The following is a 22946-nucleotide window of genomic DNA, read 5'->3' as shown; positions in this document are numbered from 1 at the left end:
TATACCAAACGTGTCATATAGCAAACGTGTTATATACCAAACGTGTTATATACCAAACGTGTTATATAGCAAACATGTCATATACCAAACGTGTTATATACCAAACGTGTTATATACCAAACGTGTTATATACCAAACGTGTTATATACCAAACGTGTCATATAGCAAACGTGTTATATACCAAACGTGTTATGTACCAAACGTGTTATATACCAAACGTGTTATGTACCAAACGTGTCATATAGCAAACGTGTTATGTAGCAAACGTGTTATATAGCAAACGTGTTATATACCAAACGTGTTATATACCAAACGTGTCATATAGCAAACGTGTTATGTAGCAAACGTGTTATATAGCAAACGTGTTATGTAGCAAACGTGTCATATACCAAACGTGTTATATACCAAACGTGTCATATAGCAAACGTGTTATGTAGCAAACGTGTTATATACCAAACGTGTTATGTAGCAAACGTGTCATATACCAAACGTGTTATATAGCAAACGTGTTATATACCAAACGTGTTATATACCAAACGTGTTATATACCAAACGTGTTATGTAGCAAACGTGTCATGTAGCAAACGTGTTATGTAGCAAACGTGTTATATACCAAACGTGTTATATACCAAACGTGTTATGTAGCAAACGTGTCATGTACCAAACGTGTTATATACCAAACGTGTTATATACCAAGCGTGTTATATACCAAACGTGTTATATACCAAACGTGTCCACTCTGGTCTTGGCACGTGTGCTGGCAGATACAGTGCTGGTAGGCTGGTCTACATGATGACATTATTATGGATAAGAGAGATATTATTTGTATTTGTCAAACGTCAGCCAAGCATCGATGATCATGTCACCAGAATAAGACTCTTGATATTTAAAGGAGCATCAAGCTCATCACCCTGTGCCCTTTCACCACCCTGTGAAGTTCATCATAACATTTAATCTGTAGCCTAATAAACTGCATTGTTTCCCAAGTTGTGGTGGGAGGACCACACAACACATCATCGCGTGACTCCAAGTTTATTTCGATATGATGGTTATTATATCAATATTTGTGCATAAATGTGTTTCCACTGCCATTTCTCGCATTATTAATTTTACAGACACAAAAAGATCACAAAAATATATGTAATATTCGCAGGTTGACATTTATTGACACAGAACTGAGCAATTTCCCCTTAGATAAGCCGTCTGCAAAGTCAAAATTGGTTATATTGTAAAGATTCATGATAACAAAAATGTACTTTTTGGTCTTCATTTAAGGTTGGGGTTAGGCATTAGGGTTAGCAGTGTGGTTAAGGTTAGGTTTAAGTTTATGGTTCCCACTGGGCAAAAACTGGTTGAATCAATGTTGTTTCCATGTCATCTCAACAAAATAATTATATGTGATGACATTAAATCAACGTGGGAAACTGATTGACTTTGCAAAAAGTAATCAACCTAAGGGAATTTCTTATTTCTTTCACCCAACTTTTAACCTAAATCCAATGACATGGTGATATCTTTTGTTGATTTCACATTGAATTGACGTTAGTTGACAACTCAACCAAAACTAGACGTTGAAATGACGTCTGTGCCCAGTTGGTTAGGTTTAAAATCAGATGTTATGACTTTGTGGCTGTGCTAACTAGTGACCACTCTGCAGAGCTGCCTCCAGGGCAAGATTCATGTCGAGAAAAAACACAAACCTTCGTAATATTCTGTTCAATAATACGATACACTGGTATATGTTTTGTTTTCTAAGTGTCCTTTATGACCACAAAATATCCTAATTTGGTCCGAAATAATAAGTGGCAAAATATGTATAGCCTAATTTGTACTAAAATGATTTGACCTTTCTTCCATATATCATAGAAAGATAGTAGTACAGTATACTATCACCCTTTAGCCTACCAAAAGATACTGTACAAAGACCTACTGTCCTGAGCAGGAAAGGCATATCCTGATATTCTATACAGCGCTGAACTAAACTGCACCATCCTATGCTATTCACTACACAGGGTACTGTTCTAATCTAAAAACAGAATTGTAACCAAACCTGGTCTCAGGGCAATTTTATATTATTCTGTATGTAAATCTGGTGACCCTCCATTTACTATGACATGTTACATTAGGTTAGGCTACATTATGAATAGAATAGCGGTCACAATATCATACGAATTAGAGGCCGTATAGTTTGATATGTATTACCTGGCCGTGCAATAGCATACACATTTCATGATGTAAATAATAAGTATTGGAGGATGTATAGTGTTGCAAGTTTGTATCTGAGACCAGGTTGCTTGGGGATAATTAACGTTGGTGGTTAGGGGAACTAACGACAAAGGTTAGGTGAATTTACTTAGCAGGTTAGATGAATTGGGTTAAGTTTAGAATAAGGGTTAGTTAAAATGCTACAGTTGTCCCTGACGCGACTCGAACATGCAACATTTGATTTGCTAGACTGTCACGGATTACGCCCACCCATCCTCCCCGACCGACCAACATCCCTACTTCTCAAGTAACTAGACCAGTAAGTATCATAGGTCTTGGAGGTGCTCAGAAATATGTAAAGTATGTTTTGTATGGCTCTGAGGCCAGGCTGCTGTATCACATTGTGCCAATCATGCTTTTTAAAGGAGAGAGCTCAGAGCTCCTCTATAGGTATTCCTCCACCCTCCACTCTCCACCCTCTACTCTCCACCCCTCCACCCTCTACTCTCCACCCCTCCACCCTCCACCCTCCACCCTCTACTCTCCACCCCTCCACCCTCCACCCTCTACTCTCCACCCCTCCACCCTCCACTCTCCATCTTCTACTCTCCACCCCCTCCACCCTCCACTCTCCACCCCTCCACCCTCTACTCTCCACCCCTCCACCCCTCCACCCTCCACCCTCTACTCTCCACCCCTCCACCCCTCCACCCTCCACCTTCTACTCTCCACCCCTCCACCCCTCCACCCTCTACTCTCCACCCCCTCCACCCTCTACTCTCCACCCCCTCCACCCTCTACTCTCCACCCCTCCACCCTCTACTCTCCACCCCTCCACCCTCTACTCTCCACCCCTCCACCCTCTACTCTCCACCCTCTACTCTCCACCCTCCACCCTCCACCCTCCACCCTCTACTCTCCACCCCTCCACCCTCTACTCTCCACCCCTCCACCCTCTACTCTCCACCCCTCCACCCTCTACTCTCCACCCCTCCACCCTCTACTCTCCACCCTCTACTCTCCACCCCTCCACCCTCCACCCTCTACTCTCCACCCCTCCACCCTCCACTCTCCACCCCCTCCACACTCCACCCTCTACTCTCCACCCCTCCACCCTCCACTCTACTCTCCACCCCTCCACCCTCCACCCTCTACTCTCCACCCTCCACCCTCTACTCTCCACCCTCCACCCTCTACTCTCCACCCTCCACCCTCTACTCTCCACCCCTCCACCCTCCACCCTCTACTCTCCACCCTCCACCCTCCACCCTCTACTCTCCACCCCTCCACCCTCCACCCTCTACTCTCCACCCCTCCACCCTCTACTCTCCACCCCTCCACCCTCCACCTTCTACTCTCCACCCTCCACCCTCTACTCTCCACCCCTCCACCCTCTACTCTCCACCCTCCACCTTCTACTCTCCACCCTCCACTCTCCACCCCTCCACCCTCCACTCTCCACCCCTCCACCCCTCCACCCCTCCACTCTCCACCCCTCCACCCTCTACTCTACACCCTCCACCCTCTACTCTCCACCCTCCACCCTCTACTCCCCACCCCTCCACCCTCTACTCTCCACCCCCTCCACCCTCTACTCTCCACCCCTCCACCCTCCACCTTCTACTCTCCACCCCCTCCACCCTCTACTCTCCACCCTCCACCCTCTACTCTCCACCCCTCCACCCCCCACCCTCTACTCTCCACCCTCCACCCTCTACTCTCCACCCTCCCCCCTCTACTCTCCACCCCTCCACCCTCTACTCTCCACCCCTCCACCCTCCACCTTCTACTCTCCACCCCTCCACCCTCCACCTTCTACTCTCCACCCTCCACCCTCTACTCTCCACCCTCCACCCTCTACTCTCCACCCCTCCACCCTCTACTCTCCACCCTCCACTCTCCACCCTCCACCCTCTACTCTCCACCCCTCCACCCTCTACTCTCCACCCTCTACTCTCCACCCCTCCACCCTCTACTCTCCACTCTCCACCCTCTACTCTCCACCCTCCACCCCTCCACCCTCTACTCTCCAACCCTCCACCCTCTACTCTCCACCCTCCACCCTCTACTCTCCACCCTCCACCCTCTACTCTCCACCCCTCCACCCTCTACTCTCCACCCTCCACCCTCATACTCTCCACCCCTCCACCCTCTACTCTCCACCCTCCACCCTCTACTCTCCACCCCTCCACCCTCTACTCTCCACTCTCCACCCTCTACTCTCCACCCTCCACCCCTCCACCCTCTACTCTCCAACCCTCCACCCTCTACTCTCCACCCCTCCACCCTCTACTCTCCAACCCTCCACCCTCTACTCCCCACCCCTCCACCCTCCACTCTCCACCCTCAACCCTCTACTCTCCACCCCTCCACCCTCCACCCTCCACCCTCTACTCTCCACCATCCACCCTCTACTCTCCACTCTCCACCCCTCCACCCTCCACCCACTACTCTCCACCCTCCACCCTCTACTCTCCACCCTCCACCCTCTACTCTCCACCCCTCCACCCTCTACTCTCCACCCTCCACTCTCCACCCCTCCACCCTCTACTCTCCACCCCTCCACCCTCCACTCTCCACCCTCCACCCTCCACCCTCCACCCCTCCACCCTCCACTCTCCACCCTCTACTCTCCACCATCCACCCTCTACTCTCCACCCTCCACCTTCTACTCTCCACCCTCCACCCTCTACTCTCCACCCCTCCATCCTCTACTCTCCACCCTCTACTCTCCACCCTCCACTCTCCACCCCTCCACCCTCTACTCTCCACCCTCCACCCTCTACTCTCCACCCTCCACCTTCTACTCTCCACCCTCCACCCCTCCACTCTCCACCCTCCACCCTCTACTCTCCACTGTCCACCATCTACTCTCCACCCCTCCACCCTCCACCCTATACTCTCCACCCTCCACCTTCTACTCTCCACCCTCCACCCTCCACTCTCCACCCTCCACCCTCTACTCTCCACCCTCCACCCTCTACTCTCCACCCCTCCACCCTCTACTCTCCACCCCTCCACCCTCCACCCTCCACCCCTCCACCCTCTACTCTCCACCCCTCCACTCTCCACCCCTCCACCCTCAACCCTCTACTCTCCACCCCTCCACCCTCCACCCTCCACCCTCTACTCTCCACCATCCACCCTCTACTCTCCACCCTCCACCCTCCACTCTCCACCCTCCACTCTCCACCCTCCACCCTCTACTCTCCACTCTCCACCCTCTACTCTCCACCCCTCCACCCTCTACTCTCCACCCTCTACTCTCCACCCTCCACCCTCTACTCTCCACCCCTCCACCCTCTACTCTCCACCCCTCCACCCCTCCACCCTCCACTCTCCACCCCTCCACTTTCTACTCTCCACCCCTCCACTCTCCACCCTCCACTCTCCACCCTCCACCTTCTACTCTCCACCCTCCACCCTCTACTCTCCACCCTCTACTCTCCACCCTCCACCCTCTACTCTCCACCCCCTCCACCCTCTACTCTCCACCCCTCCACCCTCCACCCCTCCACCCTCTACTCTCCACCCCCTCCACCCTCCACTCTCCACCCTCCACCTTCTACTCTCCACCCTCCACCCCTCCACTCTCCACCCCTCCACCCTCTACTCTCCACCCTCCACCCTCTACTCTCCACCCTCTACTCTCCACCCTCCACCTTCTACTCTCCACCCCTCCACCCTCTACTCTCCACCCCTCCACTCTCCACCCTCCACTCTCCACCCTCCACCTTCTACTCTCCACCCTCCACCCCTCCACTCTCCACCCTCCACCCTCTACTCTCCACTCTCCACCCTCTACTCTCCACCCCTCCACCCTCTACTCTCCACCCTCCACCCTCTACCCCTCCACCCGCCACTCTCTACTCTCCACCCTCCACCCTCTACTCTCCACCCCTCCACCCGCCACTCTCTACTCTCCACCCTCTCACTCTCCACCCTCTACTCTCCACCCCTCCACCCGCCACTCTCTACTCTCCACCCTCCACCCTCTACTCTCCACCCTCTACTCTCCACCCCTCCACCCTCCACCCCTCCACCCCTCCACCCTCTACTCTCCACCCCCTCCACCCTCCACCCTCTACCCCTCCACCCGCCACTCTCAACCACTCCACCCTCTACTCTCCACCCCTCCACCCTTCCACCCTCAACCACTCCACCCTCTACTCTCCACCCCTCCACCCTCTACTCTCCACCCCTCCACCCGCCACTCTCCACCACTCCACCCTCCACCCTCCACTCTCCACCCTCTACTCTCCACCCCTCCACCCTCCACCCGCCACTCTCCACCCGCCACTCTCCACCCCTCCACCCTCCACTCTCCACCCCTCCACCCTCCACTCTCCACCCTCCACTCTCCACCCCTCCACCCTCCACTCTCCACCCCTCCACCCCTCCACCCTCTACTCTCCACCCTCCACCCGCCACTCTCCACCCCTCCACCCTCCACTCTCCACCCCTCCACCCCTCCACCCTCTACTCTCCACCCTCCACCCTCCACTCTCCACTCTCCACCACTCCACCCTCCACCCCTCCACCCTCCACTCCCATCCCTTGATAATGTATCTGCATCTCTCCCTGAAGGCCAGAGCTTGTAGTGTGACCTTGCCTTGCTTCAGGGAGGTCGTCCTGTCTGGAAAGTACAAAGAGCTGAGTCTACGTCCCAAATGGCACCCTATTCCTTAGATTGTGCATAGTCCCCCATAGGGCTGGTCAAAAGTAGTGCACTATATAGGGGAATAGGGTGTCATTTGGGAGGCAACTCTGGATCCTGAATGGGCCATTTCTTCTGTTGTAACACACCCCTTTAATGTCATCAGTGAAATAGGAGGTCATTATGAGATATTAAAACAATGCTGACAAACTCATTAACGGGAGACATTAAACGGGGACGGGGGTTGATTAATCCGCTTTAACGATTATTTTTAAGTGGTTCTGGTTTAAAATTCATACAGATTTACTGGCGGAGCTAATTCTAACTGAAGGCAAAACAGTAACACTGGGTGAAGGGTAGGGTGAAAGTCTGTGGCTGTGTCCCCTCCTGTCCTTCACTCTCTCTCAGCTGAACTTGAAAGGCTCAAAGGGGAACAAACCAAAAGGATTCCCAAACCGTCACAACGCTTTTTTGTTTGTGGTTCAGACTTTTGTGATGATCATTAAAAATAGGCCTATTATCCGGCCGCGACCGGGAGACCCATGAGGCAACGCGCAATTGGCCTAAAAAAAAAAAAACATAGGCCTATTATTAAGAAATTCAGGCACAGGGGCACATGAGGTTTTACTCTGCCCAAAATCTGTCCATGAAAATAAGCCCACGAAGTGAGGAACTTTTATATGGAGGTCAATGCGAGTGTCGAATTTAGTCAACAAAAATGTATTGCTAATTTGCTATGTGAGGCTTATTTGATTTAACAAAAATGTCGTAATGGTTAAGTTGTTATGAATAATATAATGCACTGATATAAGCATTCCAGCAACTATGAAAAAAACTGCGTTATATCGGAGTTGTGCCTGTTGTTATAGATTGAGGACTCATCATGGATATGGACATTGTCAGAGGCCTTACACCATTTTAAAGTAGTCAACTGGATGGGGATTGCTATGAGTTGGGCGCAATCAGCCAAAGAAGAGGAAGACAACTGACTGCTTTAAAATGGATATAGCCACAATGGCGCTGTCTTTTATTTTATTGCAAATGTTTCTTACTTTTTTAACTCTACATTGTTGGGAAAGGGCTCGTAAGTAAGCATTTCAAGGTAATGTCTACACCTGTTGACAAAATTGTATTTGATGCCGTCACAGACGCTATAGAGGCACAAATACAAAGACGAGTCCTCTGTCTATCTCTATGGTCTGTTGTTCACGCGTATCTGCCCTCTCATTGGCTAGAATGGTCCCACGTGATCGCGCCTTCCAGCTTTGAGGACATATTTCCATTGTTAGAGCGGTCACATGAATATCTTGTCAATATAATAGACAATCTTTGGTTGGACTACTGAAATCTGGCTGTGGCATATGAGGCTTGTATATTTATGTAGAAATGTCACCCTCTTGTGGAATGGAAAAATAACAATTTGGACGATCCGGAAATGATGTATGTACTACATGCGTCATGCCAACCAATCAGCGTTTACGTTTCCTTCCACAACCAGTTAGCTTTGTAGCTAAAGGGTACGGAACCCGAAAACCCACACGAACAACGCATTTCATTTAATTTGTTAGTATTTATTGATACATCAAACGACATCAATAATCAACGTTTGTTTACGGATAACACGCGTGGTAACGTACCTCTATCGAGGACAGCGTAGCTTTAATTTGTGTTTTTCACTGCACCAGCTTTATGTGAAGACAAAGGCCTACACACTGCTCGCTGCTTCCAAACATGTATCCCTCTTGGGGTAGTAACTATGGTGGTGGCGGCGGCCATCAACCACCTTCGCAGCAGAACTTCGGTGCGCCGAGGGGTCAGTCTCCTCAAGGCGAAGGCTTCGGGGGAGGATTCGGGGGCTATGGGGCTGCTACAACCGCAGCTGCACCCGGGTCAACTTTCAACAGCCTGCGGGAGCAGCATCTCCAGCAAATGCAGCAGCTGCAACAGCTCCACCAAAAACAGCTCCAATCCGTGCTGCACCACGACAGGGACGTAAATGCAAACCCCTATGGCGGCGGTGGTCCTGCGGCCGAGTCGTGGCAAGGCAGCTCGGGATATGGGTATGGTTCAACGGGGCCCGGTACCCCTTCCCCATATCAAGATGAGTATCAGTCCATACAAGGGCCTTCCCCTTACCAAGATGAGTATCAGTCCATGCAAGGCCCTTCCCCTTATCAAGATGAGTATCAGTCCATGGAAGCCGGTGCGCCCAGCCCACAACTTCAGCCGCCGCTGCTGCCACCGCAGCCCAAAGAGGCCCAGCCTCCCCCACCGGAGGCGAACCCACCCCCATCAGAGGCGAACCCACAGGTACCCACTCAGAACAATGGTACACCAGCGACTAAAGAGGTAAACAAGAATCAATCTTTGGCCCCGAAAGACCAGGCAAATTCCTCCGTGCCGGAGGAGGAAAAGGCCGATTTTACGTCAATTTCGTTGCAGGTAATATCGTGAATGTGTATTTAGCATTGGAAGTGCTCGTCCCCCCCCAGTTGAAAGGAGTAGGCCTCGATTCCACAGCGCATGCAAATGCAACGTACTTCTGCTGCGTTCAAGACAACTCGGAAATTTCCGACTTGGAAAGTCGTTGTAGAAAGATCAGGGAGAACGACTGCCACCCTCTCATTGAAGAAACGGAAGTTCAAGTGCGACAGCGGTACTACAGGCATTGATAACAGAAAACAGGATCCCCATTATATTGAATAGAAAAATGGCGATCTTCGTGTAAAAACATAAATATATATATATATACATGTTTCGAAGACAATCATGGTACCAATACTTGTTTCTAATACACCAGATGTATGTCCTTGAACCGATTATTGTAAAATTGCAGACAAAATAAGTTGTAAAATCTAGTTGATAATGGCAGTCTGCAGTACCCCGTCGGCCTTTAACCTGAGTTATTCAATGAGAGGGGACATTAGTGAGCTAGCCTGCAACGTCACTTCCCTGGAGTACCTCAAACTGGGCATGTTATGTCTCCATTAGTGCTGAGCAATTAACCAAAATGTCGGTTATTTTTCGGTTTAAACAACTCATTAACCAACTTCGGTTCAATGATTTTAATTCCATTTAGTTCGGGTTTTTTCGGTGAGCTCAATAAGGATCCAGCCTGTGCTGTGCGATGTAGTAGGGGAGTTGTAGTTTCCAACAAGCCAATATTCTACATAGTTTATTGCATAAAACGTGGTAATTAACTACAATGACGATAATCCATTGCACATCTACTTGTCTGGTCTGTGTTGCTTTTATGCAGAGACAAGAATGCGCGATCTCTGAGGGGATATAGAAAGCAACTGTTGCTTCGCCAGGGATCTCTACCTGAAAATACATGATCAGTGATTGATTGTTGGCGTTCAGCAGTCATAAAAGTATGCCTTATTTACTTTGAAGAACTACTAAAATAGTGTTTTTTTGTCAGACAGCATAGGCAACAGCTCTATAGAGATGAGACGATGACATGGAATGAAATAGTCATCAAAATGAAACGAATGTAATATACACAACTGAAATATTTTATTAAAGTAATTTGAATAACTTATTGTTAATAAGTGATAAGCAGTATTGGGTAGTCACTACCATCATTCATTAATTGTTTTATTCTTTATTACAGTATTCAACCCAAATAATCGAAATCTATATGTTAAAAAAAACACATTTATAAACGAAACCGAACCGACTTCAAAAAGCACTACTCACTCAGCACTGTCTCCATGAGATGCCATCTTAAAGCTGCAATATGTCACTTTTTGGCAACCTGACCAAATTCACATAGAAATATGAGGTATAGATCTGTCATTCTCATTGAAACCAAGTCTAAGAAGCGGTAGATCTGTTCTATGTGCGCTATTTCTATGCTACCCGTGCTTAAGTTTTTGCATCTTTTACTTATGGTTTCAAACAGCTGAAAATACAGTATTTGTTTGTAATGGAAAATATATTTCACAGCAGTTTAGATGGTACAATGATTTTTTACACTATACTTGCTTCTTTTGTCACATAAACTGAAATTAGGCGAAATACTAGCATTTTTGCAACCAGGGGATGGTGGAGCGATTTCTGCATAGTGCATCTTTAACCGACTTCATTTGGCTTCAATGCGCTTTTGAGTCTTCTCATAGGAATGAATGGTGTCACGTGATCGATGGCTTTGTCCATCCATATATACAGTCATTGTTGGAAAGTATCAGAATCAACCAATAGGAAGCTCTACTCAAAAAAAACATATGCACATTTTGTCTTTGAGTTTCGGAGTTGTCTTGAATGCACTGAAAATCTCAGAAATGCAAAGTATATGATTTGCATTTACTCATTGCATCAGGGCTACAGGGGACGACAGATGAAAAATTAGCTCTATCTAGCTAAATCTGGTGCAATGGCGTGTTGGACATGGTCCCTGACAAATAAACGAAAAAAGAAAAGTCATTGTTTTTGCATGCTCTTGTCATAGCCTGGTCCCAGATCTGTTTTATGCCTGTATAGCAAACATCTATGATTTGGTCAGTAGGGCTGACCCCATTTAGTTGATTGTTTGTTCGACCGATTTCTTTAGTCGAGCAGTAGCAAAAACACAATATCATGGTGGGGAAGCACCTTTCTGATTTGGCGCCTGTCTGAGTGGACTGATCCATTGTGGAGGCCGTGGGGACGCCTGTCTGATTTGGCGCCTGTCTTGAGTGGACTGATCCATTGTGGAGGCCGTGGGGACGCCTGTCTGATTTGGCGCCTGTCTTGAGTGGACTGATCCATTGTGGAGGCCGTGGGGGTCACCTGTCTGATTTGGCGCCTGTCTTGAGTGGACTGATCCATTGTGGAGGCCGTGGGGGACGCCTGTCTGATTTGGCGCCTGTCTGAGTGGACTGATCCATTGTGGAGGCCGTGGGGACGCCTGTCTGATTTGGCGCCTGTCTTGAGTGGACTGATCCATTGTGGAGGCCGTGGGGGTCACCTGTCTGATTTGGCGCCTGTCTTGAGTGGACTGATCCATTGTGGAGGCCGTGGGGATGGCACAGTCCATCACTCTTAAGACGTAATACTGAAATTGTGTACGGTTACGTTACGTAAGAACAATGGCGCGCTGTTGAATTGGCGCCTTTTCCTAGACCATGTTGCTATGTGCATAATAGCAAAGTTAAACCGGCGTATTGGTGTTGAGAACAATGTGGCGGAGGCAGCAGCGGAATGAGGAGATGAGAAAACAGCCCTCGCCTTATTGTCTAAGTGAGGAGAGAGGAAACCCCAACTTAATTAGGTCTATAATCAACAGCCTAACTGTTAAATGTACCTGGCTTTATAAATCATGCATATATATATATCTACAGAAATAAGACAGATCTTGCCTGTTGGGGTGTTTGTTCCATGAAAAATGTATGCACTCACTAACTGTAAGTCGTTTCTGGATAAGAGCGTCTGCTAAATTGCTAAAATGTAAAATGTAAATGTAAAGAGAGCAAGGGTTGAGGGAAATAGGGAATGTTTTTCCTAAACAAATTAGGGATTTCGGTAACAGAACTTTTCAGTCAGAAATGGCTGTTATTACGTTGCCAGATTCAGCAACACGGACAGCGCGATAAACACTGATGTTCTGTGGCGGTTGCTGCAGCAGGGAGGAGAGCGGGACAAACAACGCTCACTCGCTGTCTGAGCCCTGGCGGCACAATCAAATCAATTACTGTGTCTTAATTATTTAATCGATGTGCTTAAAGCATCAGACAAGCTCAATGAATATAGTTGATTTGATTAAAACACACCGGATGTGTCCTATATGGAAAAAATACACGTTTAAAAATTTAGACCAATCGATTGGTTGAAAGAAATGATGACTATTGGTTGACTAAGATTTTGTTGTTGGGGACAGCCCTAGGTCGATGACCATAGGAGTTGGCAAAACGGCATAAAGATCTATCTGGTGTTGTGATGCGACTCATAAAGATTCTGTCTGGGGCCAGGCTAGTTTCTCATAGTGTTGTGGTGAGAATCATCTACCTGCACAAGCTGTCATCACGTCATGTCTCAGAGAAGGGCTGTGTAACTATAGCAACATGCTAACCTGAATGTCTGGGATTGTCATGGTGATATTATGTTTGCTGTTGTCATCCAGGAACAGCAGCAGTACTGGTACAAGCAGCATCTCCAGAACCTCCAGAGGCTGAAAGCAGAGAAGGCTAAACAGGGCCAGGGTGATGGCCCAACACCCCCGCCTCCCAAACCCCAGCCCCTCTCGGCAGCCGCCCCTCCCCCTCCATCGGAACCCCCCAAGAGCGCCCCTCCACCGCCTCCACCCAAAGAGGAGCCACCACCGCCACCTCCACCTGACGGTGAAACGGTAAGGAAAAACACAGTGTTGTAGGTGAGCATGTGGGTCTGTCATAGACGTTTTTTTAAATGTACAGGATCTTCCCCATGAGAATGAGACGTTTTTCAAACGTATTCATTCCTTTGCAATATCGTCAGAACGTACTCCGATGATGTGCTGTAACAATTCAGTGATATGGTAGGTATTCACGTATCAGTTCCCCAATGTCATTGGGGGGAAAAAGACAAGTAAATTAATAGGTTGGGTGAACTTTCCTAAACGATACACACCTCAGTCCTTGGAGTGCAGTGTGAAGACAGAAAGATGTGACCTGTTAAAGACGTGGAAGATCTTCCAGCTTGAGGACTTTGCCAATAGGCCAACTCACATATTTAGTTTTGTATTTTAAAGCGTCTTTGAGATTCCTGCTGTGATGAAAAGGGCTATACAAATCTATTATCATCTCTCCCCTTGCAGCCTGCCCCACCGACCCAGGACCCAATAGAGGCGGCCCGGCTGCAGCAGCTCCAGAGCTCAGCAGCTCAGTGGCAGCAGGCCCAGCAGCAGAGAGCAGGCTACCAGTACCAAGCCCTGATGCAGCATCATGCTCAGCTACAGACCATCCTCAACCAGTACCAGCAGTGTATCCAACAACCTGCAGATCTAGAGGTATTTTTATGACATTTTGTTTTTGAGCATTTTTCTATGCACCGAAAATGTTCATGATTCAAGATTTGTGTCGTCCCCCCCTCCTTGTTTTAGAATATAGCTGAAGTTGTGATCAGTTCTGTACCTATTACGGTCTGTTTTAATTATTATAGTAATTAACTTTATTTGCAGAGCATCTTGCATGGATAAAATACAGTTTGAGTGATTTGTAGAACATGTTATCCTAGCATGCTCTTTGCTCCTCAGCAAAACGTGTGTCGTCTGTTTGCCGTCGGGGTATTTTCAAGCAAAATTCTAATTTCCTTCGAAAGATGTCCTCTTCTTTATACGATGCCTACGCCCAAATTTCCACATTGTCTGGACAAAAAATTTTCTAACTCAAATCCCCCCCCCCCCCCGTGTAGACGATGGCTATGGCCATGCAGTTGAGGCACTATGAGATGCAGCAGCAGAAGTTCGGCCCGGTGTTTGCCGACTGGGGCCGGACCTTCAGCCTGTGGCAAGAGCAGTTCCAGTCCTATCCTCATAAGGACCAGCTGCAGGACTACGAGTTACAGTGGAAACAGTGGCAGGAACAGATGAACTCCACCTCGGCACACCTACAGGTACAGTACAGCCAGACGACTGTGTGCCTCCTGCTGTTCAGTAGGATGTAATGTTACAGGATGTTCAGATAGAAAAGTGTAGTGTAGAACAGGGTTCCCCAACCTGCGGGACGAGTTTGGGCCGCGAGTGATTTTTAATTTGGGCCCCCAAATTTTTTATGAATTAATAAATAACGACATAAAAAATAACTGTGTGTTTACAGTTGAAGTCGGAAGTTAACATACACTTAGGTTGGAGTCATTAACTCGTTTTTCAACCACTCCACAAATGTCTTGTTAACAAACTATAGTTTGGGCAAGTCGGTTAGGACATCTACTTTGTTCCAACAATTGTTTACAGACAGATTATTTCACTTATAATTCACTGTATCACAATTTCAGTGTGTCAGAAGTTTACATACACTAAGTTGACTGTGCCTTTTAAACAGCTTGGAAAATTCCAGAAAATGATGTCATGGCTTTAGAAGCTTCTGATAGGCTAATTGACATCATTTGAGTCATTTGGAGGTGTACCTGTGGATGTATTTCAAGGCCTACCTTCAAACTCAGTGCCTCGTTGCTTGACATCATGGGAAAATCAAAAGAAATCAGCCAAGACCTCAGAAAAATAATTGTAGACCTCCACAAGTCTGGTTCATCCTTGGGAGCAATTTCCAAACGCCTGAAGGTACCACGTTCATCTGTACAAACAATAGTACGCAAGTATAAACACCATGGGACCACGCAGCCGTCATACCGCTCAGGAAGGAGACGTGATCTGTCTCCTAGAGATGAACATACTTTGGTGCGAAAAGTGCAAATCAATCCCAGAACAACAGCAAAGGACCTTGTGAAGATGCTGGAGGAAACTTGTACAAAAGTATCTATATCCACAGTAAAACTAGTCCTATATCGACATAACCTGAAAGGCCGCTCAGAAAGGAAGAAGCTACTGCTCCAAAACCGCCATAAAAAAAGTCAGACTACGGTTTGCAAAAGCACATGGGGACAAAGATAGTACTTTTTGGAGAAATGTCCTCTGGTCTGATGAAAGAAAAAATAGAACTGTTTGGCCATAATGACCATCGTTATGTTTGGAGGAAAAAGGGGGATGCTTGCAAGGCGAAGAACACCATCCCAACCATGAAGCACAGGGGTGGCAGCATCATGCTGTGGGGGTGCTTTGCTGCAGGAGGGACCTGTGCACTTCACAAAATAGATGGCATCATGAGGATGGAAAATTATGTGGATATATTGAAGCAACATCTCAAGACATCAGTCAGGAAGTTGAAGCTTGGTCGCAAATGGTCTTCCAAATGGACAATGACCCCGAGCATACTTCCATAGTTGTGGCAAAATGGCTTAAGGACAACAAAGTCAAGGTATTGGAGTGGCCATCACAAAGCCCTGACCTCAATCCTATAGAAAATTTGTGGGCAGAACTGAAAAAACGCATGTGAGCAAGGACGCCTACAAACCTAACTCAGTTACACCAGCTCTGTCAGGAGGAATGGGCCAAAATTCACCCAACTTATTGTGGGAAGCTTGTGGAAGGCTACCCGAAACGTTTGACCCAAGTTAAACAATTTTAAGGCAATGCTACCAAATACTAATTGAGTGTATGTAAACTTCTGACCCACTGGGAATATGATGAAAGAAATAAAAGCTGAAAGAAATCATTCTCTCTACTATTATTCTGACATTTCACATTCTTAAAATAAAGTGGTGATCCTAACTGATCTAAGACAGGGAATTTTTACTTGGACTAAATGTCAGGAATTGTGAAAAACTGAGTTTAAATGTATTTGGCTAAGGTGTATGTAGACTTACGACTTCAACTGTGTGTATATACACACACACACACACACACAGTGGGGAGAACAAGTATTTGATACACTGCCGATTTTGCAGGTTTTCCTACTTACAAAGCATGTAGAGGTCTATCATTTTTATCATAGGTACTCTTCAACTGTGAGAGACGGAATCTAAAACAAAAATCCAGAAAATCACATTGTATGATTTTTAAGTAATTAATTTACATTTTATTTATTTATTTATTATTGGACATAAAAGACCAGCAAATCAGCTCCAATTGATTTAATTTTGGAAATCTGTTTCCGAAGTATTAACCACGCATAAAAATGGAATATATGTGATTGTATGCAAATGTGAGCAAGGTTAGAAGCAATGTTTATGTTTTAGTCATCTGTTTTGGCTTCTTGCGGTCAGTTTGCGGTCCTAAATGATTTGTCATTATGTTCCGGCCTCCTGACCAGCCGCTCAAGAAACAGTTTGCCTGCAGCTGAATCTAGTTGATCCCTGGTGAAGAAGACTCCTATGCGATAGGGAGTAGTGTTAGCTCTAGTCATTGCGTTTCTATCTGTAACGTTCTGAATGTTTCACGTTGCTGAATACACCCTAGCCAGCCTTAATGTAAAATGTGATTGATTGATTGATTTGCAGGAGAGGGTCACCACCCTGCGAGCCATGCAGCACCAGTATGGAGGCAGCAGCAGTGGTCAATATGGCAGTACTGGCGCTGACCAGTACAGTAGTAGGGTCCAATATGGTAGTGGAGGGTACGGGGACCAGTACAACCAATATGGTCAGTACCCCCACTCTGGCCCGGACTCACAGATTCAACAAGGCCACATGGTGAGCCCGTCCCAGCCAGGTAGCCAGCCCTCGTCCACCCCTGGACCCATGTCCCAGGGCCCTCGACCAGGGCAGCACGGCCCCTCTGACGCACAACGCATGGGAACCCCCACAGGAGAACCACACCAGGGGCCTCGACCAGGGCAGCATGGCCCCTCCAACGCCCAACGCATGGGAACCCCCACAGGAGAACCACACCAGGGGCCTCGACCAGGGCAGCACGGCCCCTCCGACGCACAACGCATGGGAACCCCCACAGGAGAACCACACCAGGGGCCTCGACCAGGGCAGCACGGCCCCTCCGACGCCCAACGCATGGGAACCCCCACAGGAGAACCACACCAGGGGCCTCGACCAGGGCAGCACGGCCCCTCCAACGCCCAACGCATGGGAACCCCCACAGGAGAACCACACCAGGGGCCTCGACCAGGGCAGCACGGCCCCTCCGATGCCCAACGCATGGGAACCCCCACAGGAGAACCACACCAGGGGCCTCGACCAGGGCAGCACGGCCCCTCCAACGCCCAACGCATGGGAACCCCCACAGGAGAACCACACCAGGGGCCTCGACCAGGGCAGCACGGCCCCTCCAACGCCCAACGCATGGGAACCCCCATAGGAGAACCACACCAGGGGCCTCGACCAGGGCAGCACGGTCACTCCAACGCCCAACGCATGGGAACCCCCACAGGAGAACCACACCAGGGGCCTCAGGCAGAGCAGTACAACCTGTCTGGACCCCCTGGTAGAGGGGCAGGCCCAGGAGGGAGAGGGGCAGGCAGACCACCAGGTCCACCTGGAGGTCAGCCTCCACCCTACCAAGGTCCCAGAGGACCAAGGTAACTTGTGTATTCATGACATAATGATATTCAAACTGTGTTATTTTGTTTCACTGGAGGGCTACCCTCTTGACCAGGTCTCCCTTTGGGAGAGATTTTGTTTGTACCTGAACGTGACAACTTGGATTAAAATAGGTTAAATAAAACATTGCAATTTCCATTTTCAGGCTGTTCAGACATTCATGTGCTTTCTTTCCACCCAGGTTTGATGGTCCGAGAGGGAATGGCCCGCGGTTTGACCAGCAGCAGTCCAGTCAACAGCAGAGGTTCAATGCTCCACCAGGTCCCTGGTTTGACCAGCAGCACCCGAGGTTCAATCAGCTTGGCCCCAGAGGACCAGGGCCTCGGTTCGGGCAGCAGGGTCCCCAGTTCGACCAGCCCCCGAGACAGAGCCCCCCAGCCCACTTTGAAAGACCACTTGGTCCCTCAGCACCCCAGATAGGCCCACAGCCTAAACCAGACACTAATAAAGACACCAAATTATCACAGGGTAAGACTGAGACGCCAGCGGGCTCCAAGCCTCCTGGTATTAAATCTACTGGGCCAGCTAAACCAGGAGCAGACGGTACAACTAAGCCAGGTGACTTGGCAGAACCAAAGGATATGTCAGAAGACATGATGGAGACCCCTGAGGGCTTCTTTGTCCAAAACGACCCCATCCCTCAGACGAAAGCAGAGGCTGCTGCTGCTGCTAGTAAGGACTCCGCTGCCAACAAGGAAGAGGTGAGCCCCCCTGCTGCTGCCGGTGCCAAGCCCCCCGTGTCCACCACCACTTCTGTATCCCCGAAAACCGCTTCCCCTGCCAAGACCGCTCTCAAACCAGGTGGACCGGCCGGGCCGTTGAAGAACGTCAATAACAACAACGGGCCTCGGGGACCACAGCCGCCGAAGACCGACCCAATGACCGACCAACCCCCTGGTCTTCTGGGGCCCATGGTGCGTGGTAGAGGGGGGTGTGGCCAGCCGCTAGGGCCTGTCAGAGGACGAGGGGAAGCGGATGGAGGGATGCTGGGAGGTAGAGGACGAGGGGAAGCAGGTGGAGGGATGCTGGGAGGTAGAGGACGAGGGGAAGCAGGTGGAGGGATGCTGGGAGGTAGAGGACGAGGGGAAGCAGGTGGAGGGATGCTGGGAGGTAGAGGACGAGGGGAGGCAGGTGGAGGGATGCTGGGAGGTAGAGGACGAGGGGAAGAGGATGGAGGGATGCTGGGAGGTAGAGGACGAGGGGAGGCAGGTGGAGGGATGCTGGGAGGTAGAGGACGAGGGGAGGCAGGTGGAGGGATGCTGGGAGGTAGAGGACGAGGGGAGGCAGGTGGAGGGATGCTGGGAGGTAGAGGACGAGGGGAAGCAGGTGGAGGGATGCTGGGAGGTAGAGGACGAGGGGAGACAGGTGGAGGGATGCTGGGAAGTAGAGGACGAGGGGAAGTGGGTGGAGGGATGCTGGGAGGTGGAGGGATGCTGGGAGGTAGAGGACGAGGGGAAGCGGGTGGAGGGATGCTGGGAGGTAGAGGACGAGGGGAAGTGGGTGGAGGGATGAGGGGGCGAGGTGGTTTGAGGGGACGTGGAGGAAAACAGGCCGGGATCCCAGACTTCAGTCCCAATACTATCCCTCTGGGAGGTGGGAGGACGGAGGACGACATGGAGGGGGTTCCTTATGACTACAGACCTCCACGTGAAGAGATGAGATCACAACATGGACGACAGGAGGAAGACTGGCAGGAGTGGCAACAGGACCCTCCACTGGAGAAACCTGGAGGGCCTACCCTGCCTGAAGAGGAGATGTGGGTCCCTGAAGAGCACCACTACCCTCCAGAGGACTACTACGAAGACCCAGGGAGAGGAGGTCCCCCTATGGGGAGAGGAGAGCCTCTAGACGGGCATCACTGGGAGGAAGCAGACCCCCAACCTCCAGAGTACTGGGGAGAGGAAGGAGATCCATACTGGATGGACCAGAGGCCCCCTCCTCATGGCATGAGAGGAGGCCACAGAGCCCCCTTCCCTCCTGGGCGTGGTCGCCCCCCACGGGGCAGGCCCGGCTTCATGCACCATGGGGGTCCCAGACGCCCTCTTCCTCACGGAGCCATGGACCCCCATGACCCTCTAGGGTCCCCCATGGGGCCTGACGATGACATGGACCCTCTGGGACCCCCGCTGCATCGGGACTACGACCCCCGCAGGCCGCCCATGCACCACGATATGATGGAGAGAGACATGAGGGGGCGGCCGCCTCCACCTAGGGAGATGATGGGGCCTGGTGGTCATCCTCCATACCACGACATGGAGAGGGACCCTGGCTGGCCCCCAGGCCCTGGACGACCCCCCCACCTCGGCAGAGATGGGCCAAGAGGTCCCCCTCCGCCTCCCCATGAGATGATGGAGCGGGGAGGGATGAGGAGGCGTCCGATGGGCCCTCGGGGCGCCCCAATGGGCATGAGCCGGGGCATGATGCGGCAACCACCTCACCCACTCGAGGACTTGGAGGGGTACCCCCATGAGGGGTATGGGGAGGAGTTTGGTGGTCCCAGTGATGATGGGTATGGAAGACCGCTGCCGCCACGTGACTGGCCGGACCACCCCACACATGAGTACGACTGTGAGGAGGAGTATTATCCCCATGAGCCGCCTCCTCGTGTTGGGGAGTGGGACAGGGAGAGAGGAGGACCACTATCAGAGAGGGACTATTCTCCCTACCCTCCCCGCGGCCCTCCACCTCCCCCAGACCGCTTCCGAGAGGACGAGTGGGCCGATGAGAGAGACGGAGACCGTCCTCCATACCCCTACGAGGGAGACGAGCGTGGTAGAGGAGGAGAGCTCCGAAGTCGTGACTACCTGGACGACCCTTCATACAGGCACAATGAACCCCCCTACCCGCCCCCTGCAGAGTGGGAGAGACCCAGACCACCCCTTCCAGAGAGAAACTACCCCCCAGACTTTGAGGACCGTAGGCCCCATTACGATGGGCGACCCGAGCCCCTTAGATCAGATCTAGGTATCCCTCCACTCCCACCTTCCCAGGCCCCTGCTCCCAGTACTGGACCAGACGGCTCTCAGGAACCAGCCTCACAGGGAACTGGACCGGGCATACTGGCGCTGTCACAACGACAACATGAGATCATCCTGAAAGCTGCCCAAGAGCTGAAGCTCATCAGGTAAATTATACGCTGCTTTTCCCCCTAAAATAGAAACTGTCTTTGGATATATATATATATATATATATATATATATATATATAGTGGCCATACAAAAGTTTGGCCTCACTTAGAAATAGTACCCGCAAAACACCAGTCTCAACGTCAACAGTGAAGAGGTGACTCCGGGATGCTGACCTTCTAGGCAGAGTTGCAAAGAAAAAGCAATTTCTCAAACTTAATCTTTTATTTTTATTGACCAGTCTGAGATATGGCTTTTTTCTTTGCAACTCTGCCTAGAAGGTCAGCATCCCGGAGTCGCCTCTTCACTGTTGACGTTGAGACTGGTGTTTTGCGGGTACTATTTCTAAGTGAGGCCAAACTTTTGTGGAGTCGCCTCTTCACTGTTGACGTGGAGACTGGTGTTTTGCGGGTACTGTTTAATGAAGCTGCCAGTTGAGGACCTGTGAGGCGCCTATTTCTCAAACTAGACACTCTAATGTATTTGTCCTCTTGCTCAGTTGTGCACCGGGGCCTCCCACTCTTTCTATTCTTGTTAGAGCCAGTTTGCGCTGTTCTGTGAAGGGAGTAGTACACAGCGTTGTACGAGATCTTCAGTTTCTTGGCAATTTCTCGCAAGGAATTGCCTTCATTTCTCAGAACAAGAATAGACTGACGAATTTCAGAAGAAAGTTATTTGTTTCTGGCCATTTTGAGCCTGTAATTGAACCCACAATTGCTGATGCTCCAGATACTCAACTAGTCTCAAGAAGGCCAGTTTTATTGCTTCTTTAATCAGCACAACAGTTTTCAGCTGTGATAACATAATTGCAAAAGGGTTTTCTAATTATCAATTAGCCTTTTAAAATGATAAACTTGGATTAGCAAACACAACGTGCCATTGGAACACAGGACTGATGGTTGCTGATAATGGGCCTCTGTACGCCTATGGAGATATTCCATAAAAAATCAGCCGTTTCCAGCTACAATAGCCATTTACAACATTAACAATGTCTACACTGTATTTCTGAACAATTTGATGTTATTTTAATGGACAGAAAATGTGCTTTTCTTTTGAAAACAAGGACATTTCTAAGTGACCCCCAACTTTTGAACAGTAATGTGTGTATGTACGTGTGTGTGTGTGTGTGTATGTGTATATATATATATATATATATATATATATACACACATATACACACACACACACACACAGAGCTCTGGAAAAAATTAAGAGACCACTGCAAATCTTTCTTAAATCAGCATCTCTACATGTACGACAGCCATTCTATTCCAGTGTCTGTTGAATTCCAACACAGGCACACCTCATTCTACTGAATTAGGTACTGATTAGGTGATCACCTGAACCAAATCTTATTTAACGAGGGAAAGTATAAAAACCACTGCTGTGGTCATCACTATCCTCTTGCAATAGGACCAGCTGGATGGCAAAAACTGTGCTATTAGTACCTCAAAAGTAATATTAATCAAACAATAACTATTGACCATGCCAAAAGAGTTGAAAAGGAAAGTTTTGAGTGAGGAAAAGAAGTGTTCCATTCTGCCTTTACTGGCAGAGGGATACAGTGAGCATCAGGTTGCTTCCATCCTTAAAATTTCAAAGACGGCGGTTCATAAGAACAAGGTCAAGCAGCAGACATTGGGGACAACAAAGCTACAGACCGGCAGAGGGCGAAAACGACTCTCTACTGACCGGGATGACCGCCAACACATTCGAATGTCACTCAACAACCGTAGGTTGACATCAAGTGACCTACAAAAAGAATGGCAAACGGCAGCTGGGGTGAAGTGCACGGCGAGGACGGCTCGAAACAGGCTCCTAGGGGCAGGGCTGAAGTCGTGCAAAGCTAGAAAAAAGCCCTTCATCAATAAGAAGCAAAGAAGAGCCAGGCT

The 22946-nt window shown here is 49.4% G+C and overlaps 1 protein-coding gene across 1 annotated transcript in view; it reads left to right on the top strand.

Moving 5' to 3' along the window:
* The first annotated feature begins 8348 nt into the window (after nt 1-8348).
* The window catches only part of LOC121552547 (YLP motif-containing protein 1), a 47540-nt gene continuing 32942 nt past the window's right edge, over nt 8349-22946 (top strand). Inside the window, exons 1-6 of the mRNA XM_045211215.1 lie at nt 8349-9304; nt 12966-13190; nt 13638-13829; nt 14234-14434; nt 16877-17907; nt 18111-21053. Of these exons, the coding sequence (XP_045067150.1) occupies nt 8594-9304; nt 12966-13190; nt 13638-13829; nt 14234-14434; nt 16877-17907; nt 18111-21053 (5303 nt within the window). The 5' untranslated portion in view covers nt 8349-8593. The remainder of the gene's footprint in view (nt 9305-12965; nt 13191-13637; nt 13830-14233; nt 14435-16876; nt 17908-18110; nt 21054-22946) is intronic.

The sequence above is a fragment of the Coregonus clupeaformis genome, chromosome 36 (assembly GCF_020615455.1).
Source record: "Coregonus clupeaformis isolate EN_2021a chromosome 36, ASM2061545v1, whole genome shotgun sequence".
Lineage (NCBI taxonomy): Eukaryota > Metazoa > Chordata > Actinopteri > Salmoniformes > Salmonidae > Coregonus > Coregonus clupeaformis.
The sequence above is the reverse complement of the archived record's forward strand: the minus strand, read 5'-3'. Positions and strand labels throughout refer to the sequence as shown.